The sequence below is a fragment of the Leptonotus elevatus genome, chromosome 8 (assembly GCF_054856555.1).
Source record: "Leptonotus elevatus isolate MCC_2025b chromosome 8, RoL_Lele_1.0, whole genome shotgun sequence".
Classification (NCBI taxonomy): Eukaryota; Metazoa; Chordata; class Actinopteri; order Syngnathiformes; family Syngnathidae; genus Leptonotus; species Leptonotus elevatus.
Window position 1 is genome coordinate 8,516,088 of NC_141246.1, and position 12,320 is coordinate 8,528,407.

Consider the following 12,320-nt stretch of genomic DNA (forward strand, 5'->3'; position numbering starts at 1 on the left):
TATCTGAGCTCTACTAGCTTTTCTTTATTTGCTATTGTATCGTTGGAAAAACAACATTGAGGGTTGAAGAATACACAGCTGCTAATTCTGTAAACAATCATTTCGAGTACCTTGACATCCAAGACTGGCTTTGACCTATTAATCAACACAGTGCTTGATTAGAAGATTGCATTTTGATTATAGAGAGCCCTTAAGTCTTTCAAAGACAAGGAAGGCTTATCGGTGTTCATGAGCACTCTCAGTAATGGATCCATTTCCTGTTGCTTCTCCTGGCTGTCCTTTGAGTACTTCAGCACATATGACAGATCATAATGGCACGTACAGGTCAGTGAAACACGGGTTTCATGTTTCTTGACCTCTTCACTTGCAAATCAATAGCTCCACAAGAGTGTAGACATTGTGGAGTTGTAAAGCTTGTACTAATACATGTTAATTGCCATCCGTCACTTTCCTATGATGGCTATCCTGGTTTGGGTTGCATGCGAGCTAGAGTCTATCCCAGCTGAGTTATGCGAGGGTCGGGTAGGTTAGACACTGGATTGGTCGCCAGCCAATCGTAGCGCATGTACTGACATATTGGCAGGTTCACTGTACATTTTCGACACCTAAAATAGATAAAAGATATTAGCAGATTTTTTTGTGTATTTTCACGAACCACGTATATTGATTGTATGTGAGTGTTGTTGAACTTGTTTTTTTTTGTTATTGTTTTTTTTACACTTTTTTTTTTTTAAATGAAAGAGAAAACATGTTTGCTTGTTTTTCCCCCCAATTCATTTTAATGGGCATTAATGCGGGTTTTCGCTGTATTTTGAGAGAGCAATGGATAACACAAAAATATTATACAAACAGTGTAACAGTGTACCGATCCCTCTATGTAACCCCCCCCCCCCCAAACTTCACAATATATATCACTAATCATGCCTAAAGATGAATATTATAAAATTAACCTTTAGCTGTCATTTTCTGTAGTCATAAAAAGCAGGATTACAGCGAATGACAAAATACTTTTAAACAAAAACCAGGCTGTGCTAAAATACTCCCTGTTTTTGTTCTTCTTTCAATTTTACACTTCAAACTAAATAGTGCGCCCCCATCTAGTGGGCAACTGTGGAAATGCAGCCAAAAGAGACGAACATTAGCCCAAAATACAGTTATTAAATGTTAAAGCGGAAGTCAACCCCTCAAAAAAAATTGACAATATGTTCTATGCAGCCCCACTAGTCTAAATATGGCATTCTGGTTAATATTACATTAGTGGAATATGACTTAAGCAGCAAAATCCAGCCGTTTTTATCCATCTCAGGTCTGAGGTAACAACCAATCACAGCGCAGCTTCAGAAAACAGGTAAGCTATGATTGGTCGTTGCCTGAACCCTGAGCAACATTGATGCTATCTTCAGTCGACAGCAAGTGGCAAAATGGCCGCCCCCGAAGATGGATACAAACAGCTGGATTTTGCTTATTATTTGCTAATATGAATCAGAACGTCATGTTTAGACTATTTAGACTTAAAAAAAAAAAACGAAGCAAAAGAGTTCAACAGTTGTTGGGAATTGACTGTATTTTTCAAGCTATCATTGTATTTTCTTCTGTTCTAGGCTGTGACGATGGCATGACAAGACCGACTGAGAGTTGCCACTATGTGACCTTCTAAGATCTGTCATCGCCCTGCTGATCGACTGCACCCGTTGTCACCATGAGAGCACCCGATGGGTTCTTGACCCACCGGCGGCACCGTCCGGTTGCGTGAGCGCCGTCCAACTCTCCCCACAGATCCCCCCGCGCGGCATGGCCTCTCTGGACCTGCCGTACCGCTGTCCTCGCTGTGGGGAGCACAAGCGCTTCCGAAGCCTTTCGTCCCTTCGCGCCCACCTGGAGTACAACCACACGTACGAGACCCTCTACGTCCTCTCCAAGTCCAACAGCGTTTGCGACGCCGCCGCCCTGCTGCCCCTCGTGACGGAGGGAGCTCTCCTGCCGCCTCCCAACAATAACGAGCCCTTTGAGCCGCTGCAGCCGTCGGCTTTGAAAGAGCGCCGCTTCCCCTGCCGCGAGCTTCCGTGCGTGGACGACCTGAGTTTGACGCCGGCGTGCTCCAACACTTCCGCCAGGTACATCCCCAATGTGGAGTTTCCTCTGGGGGAGATTTTGATGAAGACGGCCATGACATCCACAGACCCCGGGCCCTATGGGAACCCCAGTACAGCCGTGGCCGTAGCAGCTAACGTGGCCGCCAGTGCAGTGGAGGCGGCTTATGAAGAAGGCCTGGCCAGGTTGAAGGCACGCGCGTTTGAACGTCTGGAGCTGGATGAGAGGATGGAGAAGCTTTCTGAAGAGGTAAACAGCTTTCATTTCGATAGGGACAGGGTACGTCCAATGTACTCATTGGGGAACGCAAACCTATTCATGGGGCCCTCCAGCCTCCACATTTGTGGACTGCTAAGATCTTGAATATTAACGTTCATCTGACATCAACGAGATAAATAATCCTTTGTGATGATTATCAAACAAGTCAATCACTCTAAGCCTTTTACTGTAATTGAGAAGAACATAAATCAACTTTTATTATGGTTTACCATTTTGATTGCTTTATTAATTACATCTTCGGGATGAAAAGCATCACTCATTTTAGTCTCCAGTGTGACTGGCAAGAACATTTGGCTGTTTCCGTCAAGTAGGCTGCATTAGTTGTCACAGTGAAACGGGTCAAACCTTATGGAATAGTCCATTGCATGACAATAGAGGACGTCCGTTGAAAGGATTGTGATCTTTTTAATGTGTTAATTTGTGAGTTAATTTAAAGTTCCTTTAATGCCACTCATTTTTTCAGTGCGCTATTATTGACCGCCCAATACTTGAAAAGCCTGCATGCACGTCCACGTAAACATTTAGCAGTAATAAATGTATTAATAATGCATATATTTGTGGAGATTGGGGTCAAGCTATATTTTACAATTTTAAAATTACTTCATGTTAAAGATTAGATAGAAAAATGCACTGAGCTGTCACCTACTTACACATGAAATTATGCCATCTAGTGGCAGAAAAATGACCAACACAAATCAATATCGCACTTGTTTTTTTACAGTAAGGTACATCTTTTGAATTTTAACTTAATTTTATGAATTATTATGAAATGACTGTATCAATGACTAAAAGATGCAGCCATATTTCTATCAATTTAACATTTTTTCCACTTTTATGTTAACAAGTGTATGAAAACTTGGGAAAAAAAATATTTTTGTGTACATTTAGAACAGATAGAAAATATGCGATTAATCGTGTGTTAACTTCTTAACTCATGCGATTAATTATTTTATTTTTTTTAAATACCGCCTGACACCGCTACTGTAGTTTTTACATATGTGAATTTAAGACTAAAGCAAAAATAAATGCCTTAAATCGAAAAACTTACTATCGAAACAGAACAGACCACAAATAAACTAAATATTTAAATATATACATATTTTATATATATATATATATATATATATATATATATATATATATATATATATATATATCTTTAAATATATACATATTTAATATATATATATATTTAGTTGCATATTATTTCTTTAATTGCATAAAGCCTGTGACCTGAAGACATCTCCAAACTAATGTCCTCCAAGTTCATCTCCATAATTGGAGTATTGTTTTGTTTTTTCTTGTTTTTTATTTTTTTTATTTTTGTAGGGCTGTAACCATCAAACCTTTTTAGAATCGATTATGGTACAGTTTTGCTTAACTGGAAACCCAAGTCACAGAATGACTGTTAATGTAATGTAATGTAATTTAGTAAATACGATAAGTTAACGTAACATTTTAAAATGCCCTTGCATATAACATTATGGACACACTTTTATAATGCCTGGCTTTGATCACTATAAAATGTACTTTGAATGCTTACCTTTCTTTTCTAACGCCCAACGCTAACATTGGACTTTGCATTGGTTTCATATACAAGAACGCGACTCAAACATCTGTCGTCTTGTAGGTGGAGCAGAAAATAGCGGCCCGCGTAGGCCGTCTGCAGGCCGAGCTGGAGAGAAAGAGCTCGGAGCTGGAGCGGGCCAAACACGACAGCGAGCGGCTCAGCCAGGAGAAACAAGAGCTCGAGGACAAGGCTTTGGAGCTTTCCCGGCAGGTGGACGTCTCGGTGGAAATGCTGGCCAACCTCAAACAGGACTTGGTGAACAAGGAGGCAGAGCTCAGCCACAAGCAGCAGTAAGTTGCTTGGTCATGTCCAGTAAAACACCTTGAATGCACCTTTGTAAACCCCATTTAACATTTAAAGGCTCATTTAAGAATAGTACTTCAAAAATCATCTCAATTGGACCACCCTTTAAAAGCTCATTGCGAGGTGTTTTGAACATATCACAGAGGGGTTTAATGCCAAATCGTAATTCACTCTGGGTAATGTGAACAGTGTTGCTTTTTGTATTACTGTCTTAACATTGTCCCAATCCTTTTCTATCAGCCTTCATTAGCAGATTGATTTTCTGCAGCCCTAGACTTTGTCCTCTTTCACCGTGGGAAATGAGAATCCATCAAAAATCCCAATTGCAGACCAAAGCATTGGAAGAAAGCACTACTTTTAATAAAATATTACATTTGTAGGTGAGCAGGTGTTTCCAACGCATAATCTAAAGGTGTCAGGGAAACAGGTCTGCTAATGTACTGCTAAACTAGCTAACATACATTACGCACGGAAAAGATTTCAAATACTGTACGGTGGTGATTGTGAAGTTACAAGTGACTTGGCTTACAACTTTTGAGATATGAGCGTCGTTCAGATGATTTATTTATTTATTTATTTTGCTTAGACAAACTTTGGAAAATAGGGGAAAAAATGTTCAGAAAAAGAAGCTTAATGACACTCCTAGTTGAAGTTAACTAATAGAGTAAACATAAAACGAAGATAATTACATGTGTTCAAAACAAACAAACAACTGCCTAGAAAAAGGTCCTGTGAGCTTAATGCTAGTGTACAATGGAAAACACCATTGACATGCTAACAATTAGCTTCTATAGTATTAGTAACCCTGAATAATCTTTTAAGCAATGTATATTTGAACAAAACATTCAAATAACACTTTTAGGTATATATTCTTTGTCCTCTGCGAAAAAATACAAAAACTTTGCATTTTATTGAGTCACTGAGAATAGTGACAATATCAATGTGTCAAGAGTCACTCTTCTTCATTTGTCTGTATGACTATTATACTGCCCCCAGTGGCCAAGGTGGACACTAAATGTGTTTAATTCTTACTCAATGTTTTATATAATATAACATGCTATTTTCCTTTAAAAATGAATTGCAAATTATTTTGTTTTATTTCGGGAGGATGGAACGGATTATTAGCAAGCAAACTTTTGCATCCAAGCTAATCTCCAGGGCTTTTACAACAAAACAATTTCCTATGCCTGCAAAAAGTTACATTTGGTGTTCTATGATCATCGTGACATTTCACAAAAACAATCCAGTGAAATGAATCCTTCTGAGGCTTACTGAGCTGAAGTTGAGTGAGATACAGTATGCTGTCAATCTTTTTTAAATGTTTGACACAAGGTTCAAAATTGGAGTGGAAGCTCTATATTATTGGCCAGGTGTGTCTTAATACTTTTGCCCATATGGTATTTGTCTGATTGTCCTTTCCACTGGCCTGCTTCATGAGCTGGCTCATTTTTCAGCTTCTGTAAATAGAAGGCTTGGTTGGACATGAATCACACAGTGTGCCGATGGATGTCATTTCTGGACATGAATCTGATGAACATGTTTGAAGTTCTCCCACTGAGCATGGCTATGGACTAAGCATGACCAGGACTATTTTTGAGGATTAAAAAAACAACAACTGAATTGCATCCCAAGAAACATTTACCTTGTTGCCCAAATTCTATTAGTTAATAATTAAACAAGAGTGTATGGTAGAGTTTTTAATGCCCATTTTCATATGACATGGAGAGGTAGGTTAAAGGTGAACGAAACAAAAGATGACATAACTGGTATATTTTGAACGCGCATATCTTTTTATCAGCTGCTGTTTACTTAAATCTACGCTAATTACTTAATCTAAGTTGGACCGTTTATTAGGTACACCTTCATACTCCAACGAGCTCCAAAGCATTTCAAGCCGGGGCAAAGCAGGCACGCTTTTTTTCTCCCATTCTGCCGCTGTCTGTGCGCACAGTTATTCTGTCTGTTCTCTGCGGGGAGAAGCTGGCAGTCAAACAGCGAGATCATTCACACTGTAAAGTACAGAACGGCTAAGCAAAGATGGAAAACGAGCATCACCGTTGGTGCGCGTTCGACTGAGACCATGACTAAGCATTCCTTAACGGACACACGGCCTTTTAAAAGTCGCTGCATGTCTTGGGGCTTTAACAGAATCGCGTTGAACCATCAGAGGTGAGAACTAGAACAATGCGAGTTGCTAGGCGACAACAGGACACTTGTGCAAAGTCCTACCAGTGAGCGGCGGTATTCATAAATGTGACAAATAGGCTAAAGGCAAATGAATTATCCTATGGTCAGAGGAAGTGGGAATAAAAGCATGGTAGTATCGAAACATGCATTTTAGCTTGCAGCATACACAAAACACATTTGATCAATCCAAGGAAAATACACAACAAAGGCAGTTCACTGTGGTTCATTGTTTTTACAGTATACGGTGGTACGTCAACTTACGAGTGACCTGGCTTATCTTGCCATTGCTTTGCACCTTGAGTGGGCAAAAGTTAAGAGCGCTAAATGGTGACAACAGATAGTGAGCAGTTCTTAAACAACAAAAAGCAAAATAGGCCAAGTGCTTGCTTCCTGTTGCCGTTCCCAGTTTAAGTTAAAACATACAAAGAGAATTACACTTACAGTATTTAGCCGCTCACACAAGTTGCAAAAATCTGCTAGCTTAACGCTAAAACAACGCAATGCAATCGGTGGGCGGTGGGCCTTAGCGTTACTGCGCTTGAAGCTCCTTTTCACACTGTTTCATCTCTCATTCAGGCCCTTTCAGTCAATCATCCGCACTCTTGAAATATTAATGAGGCGTCGTGGTGAATTTGCGCAAAGCGTCGGCGACACCTGTGAAAGGATCTTAATTAGCATTCAAAGAGAATCAGTCCTTCAGAAGATCGCATGCGTTATTATTCAGGCTTGTTACAGCGAGGTGTCTCACGGTACCGGACAAGCTTATTCTGACAAGAGGACAGTCCGAAAACAAAGCGCTAGTAAGCAGTAATATAAATAACATGGGAGAAGTTAGAACTGGATGCTTTTCATAATCAATACAGATTCTCATGACAGAAATATTGAATTGTAAATATTGGCTTCTTGGGAACTTCCGTTTTGAACCACGACTGTTGATGAACATTCATTTTAATTGGGGACAATATGACCTTATCCTGGACAGCATTGTGGCTAGCGGATAGCATGTCTGCCTTACCATTATGAAGTTCTGGGTTCAAAGTTCTGCGAAATTGTAAATTCTTCCCGTGCTTGGGTGGGTTTTCTCTCCAGGGTAATTTTCAGTTGGAAATGTTGTATATGTTCCATGAGGGCATTAACAGGAATAATAATAATAATAATAATAATAATAATAATAATAATAATTATTATTATTATTATTATTATTATTATTATTATTATTATTATTATTATCGTTGTTATTACTTGACACTCATCATTAAGGGCGCCATCCTAAATGTAATTTAATTCAAGGCAATATTGCTTATTTCATCCACAAGGTAACTAAATGTGCGTCACACAAACAAAAGCACAACAAATAGAACAACATAAGACTGCAAAGCAAAGAGAACGTAGCTTATTAAAATAAATAAAAAAACGGATGACATTTAAGCACATTTTCAACCAAAATATTTAAAGAAATGTAAATAGCAAAGGAAAGAATGAAAAAGTAGCTTTCTGAAATTACTAAAATACCACAGAATGAAATTGATTTTAATAATGCCTTTAAAAATTTGATTAAGGAATTGGGGGGGCGGGGGGTAGTTGGGTGCATTGTTCTTTTTTCGTAAAAAAAAACAACTGGATATAAAGGCATTTATGCAATACATATTGTTATGAATTTATCTTGTCATATTCTCCCATGAAAAATCCTCAAAGTTTAACCTATAAAATGAAGGGACCACGTATTTACTGATCCTCTTGCAGCTATCATAAGGAAACAAGAAATTATGTAAATTTACTGTCAATAAGATAAAATGTCGCTGCGTACTACAATTTACATTACTGAATATCATAGCAATGTGTGCATATAACATGCAAGCATGCCCCTGAGGGATGGATGAATGCTTTACCTTGAAGACGCGTGCTGCAATACATCTGATCAATCAAAACTGACAGCATTTGTGATACGGATCTCGTTATAGTGTGCCTAATTATATGGCCAGTCTATTTTCAAAAACGGTTTGAGAGAGCTTCTGAATCAGAGTGTCAGGCGCTCACAGCAGATGGGGAGACAGTTGAGATGGATAAAATGGTCTTTGTCTTACACGCGCACACGCACACACACAGGCGGTCACATCGTCTCAAAATCAGAGATTATAATCAGCAATTGTTGCCGTGTCAAAGTGTTGCACGTAGATATGAATCATGTTGTTCTGTCATTGGGCACAAATAGCTGACATGCTTGCTGATCTTATTGCTTTGTGCAGGCGGGTTCAAGCCAATTGAGCAATTATTGATAGTTTCACTTGGTGCTTCCTTCACTTTTTAATCGTAAATTTTTTTCAGCGACTCTCCAGTACTCATTTTCGAGTGCCAAAAGAGAAGTTATCTGTGCCCGATGGCGCATTATTTTTAGCCCAGAGCGTCCCAATTTCAAGAAATATTAAAACGCGACTCTTGCGTAAGAGCAAACTCCAATCAGGCTGGGCCATACCAAGAGGCTGATTTTCTCTTTTTGGAGCCACTCGGGAAGAGGAGGTGTGTCAAAGGCCGGTTGTAAACATGCATAACAGTTGTCAAGGTCATGTTTGTTTCGGTTTTATACAGTGGTGTTTAATGACAAATAAAAGCATAAATACCTCAAAATTAAAATACAACTCATGATAAAGACATTATTATGTGATTATGTGTTGGAATAATCAATATAGGTAGGATAATAGATTCCAAAAAGATAAGAATTTTTCCTTTTTCGTAGAACATTTTGTCTTCAGCAAGTCAAATGTAAATGCAAAAAATAAAATAAAAATGCTCTTCTCTGTTCTCAGGGAGGTGGCCCAGATCGACCAGTTCCTGCAGGAGACTGCGGCGCGCGAGGCCAACGCCAAAGTTCGCCTGCAGCAGTTCATTGAGGAGCTGCTGGACCGAGCCGACCGCGCCGAGAAGCAGCTGCAAATCATCAGCAGCTGCGGCACCACGCCCAACGGAAGCCTGGGACGCTGCAGTCTACAGGGCAAGGGCAATGGACGCCAGGTAAGAAAAGTTGTTTGTGCCATGCGATTGACTCGGTCCTTGAGCGCCTGCAGGTTTTGGATGTGTCCCTGCTCCAATGCACCTGTTCCAGTGAACAGGATCCTTATCAGGCTTATGCAGAGCTTGCTAATGAGCTTCAGGTGTGTTGGAGAAGAGAAACATCCAAAACCTGCATGACTCCGGCTCTCGAGGACCGAGTTTGGAAACCACTGGTCTAGGGTGTACTAATGTTTTGTCAAGATACAATTTAGCTCAACACAATTGTAATTTTCATTATTCTATTTATTGTTAATTTTATTATTATATTTCTATTTTTGTATTTTACATCTTGTGTTAACACCAACATTGATTTAAAAAAAATAAAAAATAAACCATTATTTTGCCAGGCATGTTCTCCATTAGCTTTTGATCTAATGAACTAATGAAGTCATAAAAGTGACCTTACCTAAAATGTTAAGGGCAAAAATGAAATATGTCACAGTGATATCCTGTTTGAATGTTAAATTGTATGGGGGTGAGAAGCTACCATCTTAAACCAATGCCACCTGGATCCAATTTGTGCATATAAAAAATATAAATAATAATATAAATATAAATATAAAAGGAAATGAAATGATATAGAATAAAATATTACAATTTTATATTACTAGAACAACCCCCAAAGTTTACCATTTTTATTTTAGTTTACATTAATAAAATTATAATGATAATCCAAAAAACAATGTTTATTTCTATCTATCTATCTATCTGTTACATGCATCACTTAAATAATCTAACAAGAAAATGCTGTAGTCTGTACTTTACTGTACTTAATAGAGAGGCCAAACAGACTAAATCATATTTTTTGAAAGTGAAGATATAATACATATTACAAGAAAGAGAGGTTGAATTTTACATGAATACAATTGTAATTATCGTTGCATGTACTTGTGAATGACATAAATCCACCGGAATACACTCGTAACTAGAATGAAGATTTATTATTCAAAAAAAATAAAAAAAAAGGTTCAGAATGAAGATTTAATACTACCCGAGATACATTAGATCAATAAAATAACCTTGTTTATCTCATCCCACATTGATTAAAACGCAACAGCAGAGCGTGTCACTTATTTAGATCATCATCCAGAATCTCCGAAGAGAAGGCTGGAGAGACAGAGAGAGAGGCCACCTGCTCAATTGCACAGATGGATGCGTTTCCGTGGAAACCGGTTCTTGCTTCTCATTCAAGGTTGCGATATGATTTTCGATGTGATGTAACATGCTACAGATCTGCCATCCGCTAAACAGCTTGTCCATCCTATGCCTCTTTTAGCCAGAGATTCCACATTAATTGTCATATCAAATCAGTACCAAGCGGGATTTATTTATTAAAGTTTTTACGCATTCCCTTTCGGTGCTGTTTACACCGGCAAAAACACACAAAGCAGGTTTTTAGAGGCGGTGTAAAAGGGTTTCAGGTAACTGAATAGCCACAGCTCGTTCAATTGAGTCACAGGAAACAAAGTGGCTATTTTTATGTAACACCGCATGTGAGCTGTTAAGGTTTTTCTGTCTAATGTGCGCTCGACTCTGGTCTAACCTTAGATGTACCTCAAGCATTACATCCTAAATATAGACTTTCGATGTAAAGTCAAAGAATTGAGTCATAGGATGCTTGGTAACTTGTTGCTGCGTGAAGGAAAGCCCAGAGAAGTCACCCAGCCACACACACCCACACACAGCACTCGAAATGTCGCATACAACAACAGTGCCGCCTATCTCATCAGAGACTTAAAGTCAACCACAATAAATCTTTTTTTTAAACAATTTGTAATTTTATCTTAAATATTATATAATTTTATAATTAATGTATTGTATTTATTTAATATAGTATATATATATATATATAATTTAAAAAAATCACACACATACATATATATATATATATATATATATATATATATATATATATATATATATATATATATATATAATTTTATTCTGACAGTAAAATCTTATGAGGGGAGAAAAAAATAACATCTAAATTCTGCTGGAATACACCACAATATGAAAAAGTGGCCATTTTATTAGAATAAACTTTGATAAGGTTAAAGTGGTACTTTTAAGAGAAAAATCGAAATCTTTCAGAATAAATTCTTAATTTTACAAGGGAAAAAGTACAGTAATTTCTGGACTACAAGGCACACCTGACTATAAGCCTTGCTAGGTAAATTTGGGGAATACTCGAGTTTGTTACACATATAAGCCGCACCGGTATATAAGGGTTCCCGCTCATTTATTTTCCATAATGAGGGCGCAAATTGCCTAACTGTCATTTTCTCTCCTACTGTATTTGGGCTCACTTGGTTTGTCTTGCTCTGCCTGACGCTCTTGCGCTTCCTTTAAAATGCGCCCCCTTGTGATCTGATGCATAAGCCGCACCTTAGCCTCAGGGTCGAATGCAAGTGAAAAAAGTAGTGCCTTATAGTTCAGAAATGACTGTACATATATTTACAGGAAATAATGGCATATTTTCATACCATCCATCCATCCATTTCCTTAACCGCTTGTCCTCTCAGGGGTCGCGGGGGCGCTGGAGCCTATCCCAGCTAGCTTCAGGCAGTGGGCGGGGTACACCCTAAACTGCAAAATTCTAATATTATAACTTTTTTTTTTTTATTACCAGAATGACGAATGAGAAACTTTTCAAGATGTGGTATGCAGGTTCCCTCGAGTGGCACGCAAAAGAATCACTGAATTAGATGTTTTCTAATATTTATTTAGAAACACTTTGGGTACAGTTTTTTCCTCCTATATTTAAGCGCAGTTTTAACTTTTAAACTGTGCATAATGTTACATTACTTTTAAATATAGCTTTTAGGAGTAAAAAAAACTCCTA

General features: G+C 38.2%; 1 protein-coding gene across 1 annotated transcript in view; it reads left to right on the forward strand.

Moving 5' to 3' along the window:
- Nucleotides 1-12,320, forward strand: part of fbxo41 (F-box protein 41) — a 55,009-nt gene that overhangs the window by 24,666 nt on the left and 18,023 nt on the right. The window contains exons 3-5 of the mRNA XM_086083182.1: nt 1,602-2,340; nt 4,001-4,230; nt 9,235-9,439. Coding sequence (XP_085939308.1) covers nt 1,792-2,340; nt 4,001-4,230; nt 9,235-9,439 — 984 coding nt within the window. The 5' untranslated portion in view covers nt 1,602-1,791. The remainder of the gene's footprint in view (nt 1-1,601; nt 2,341-4,000; nt 4,231-9,234; nt 9,440-12,320) is intronic.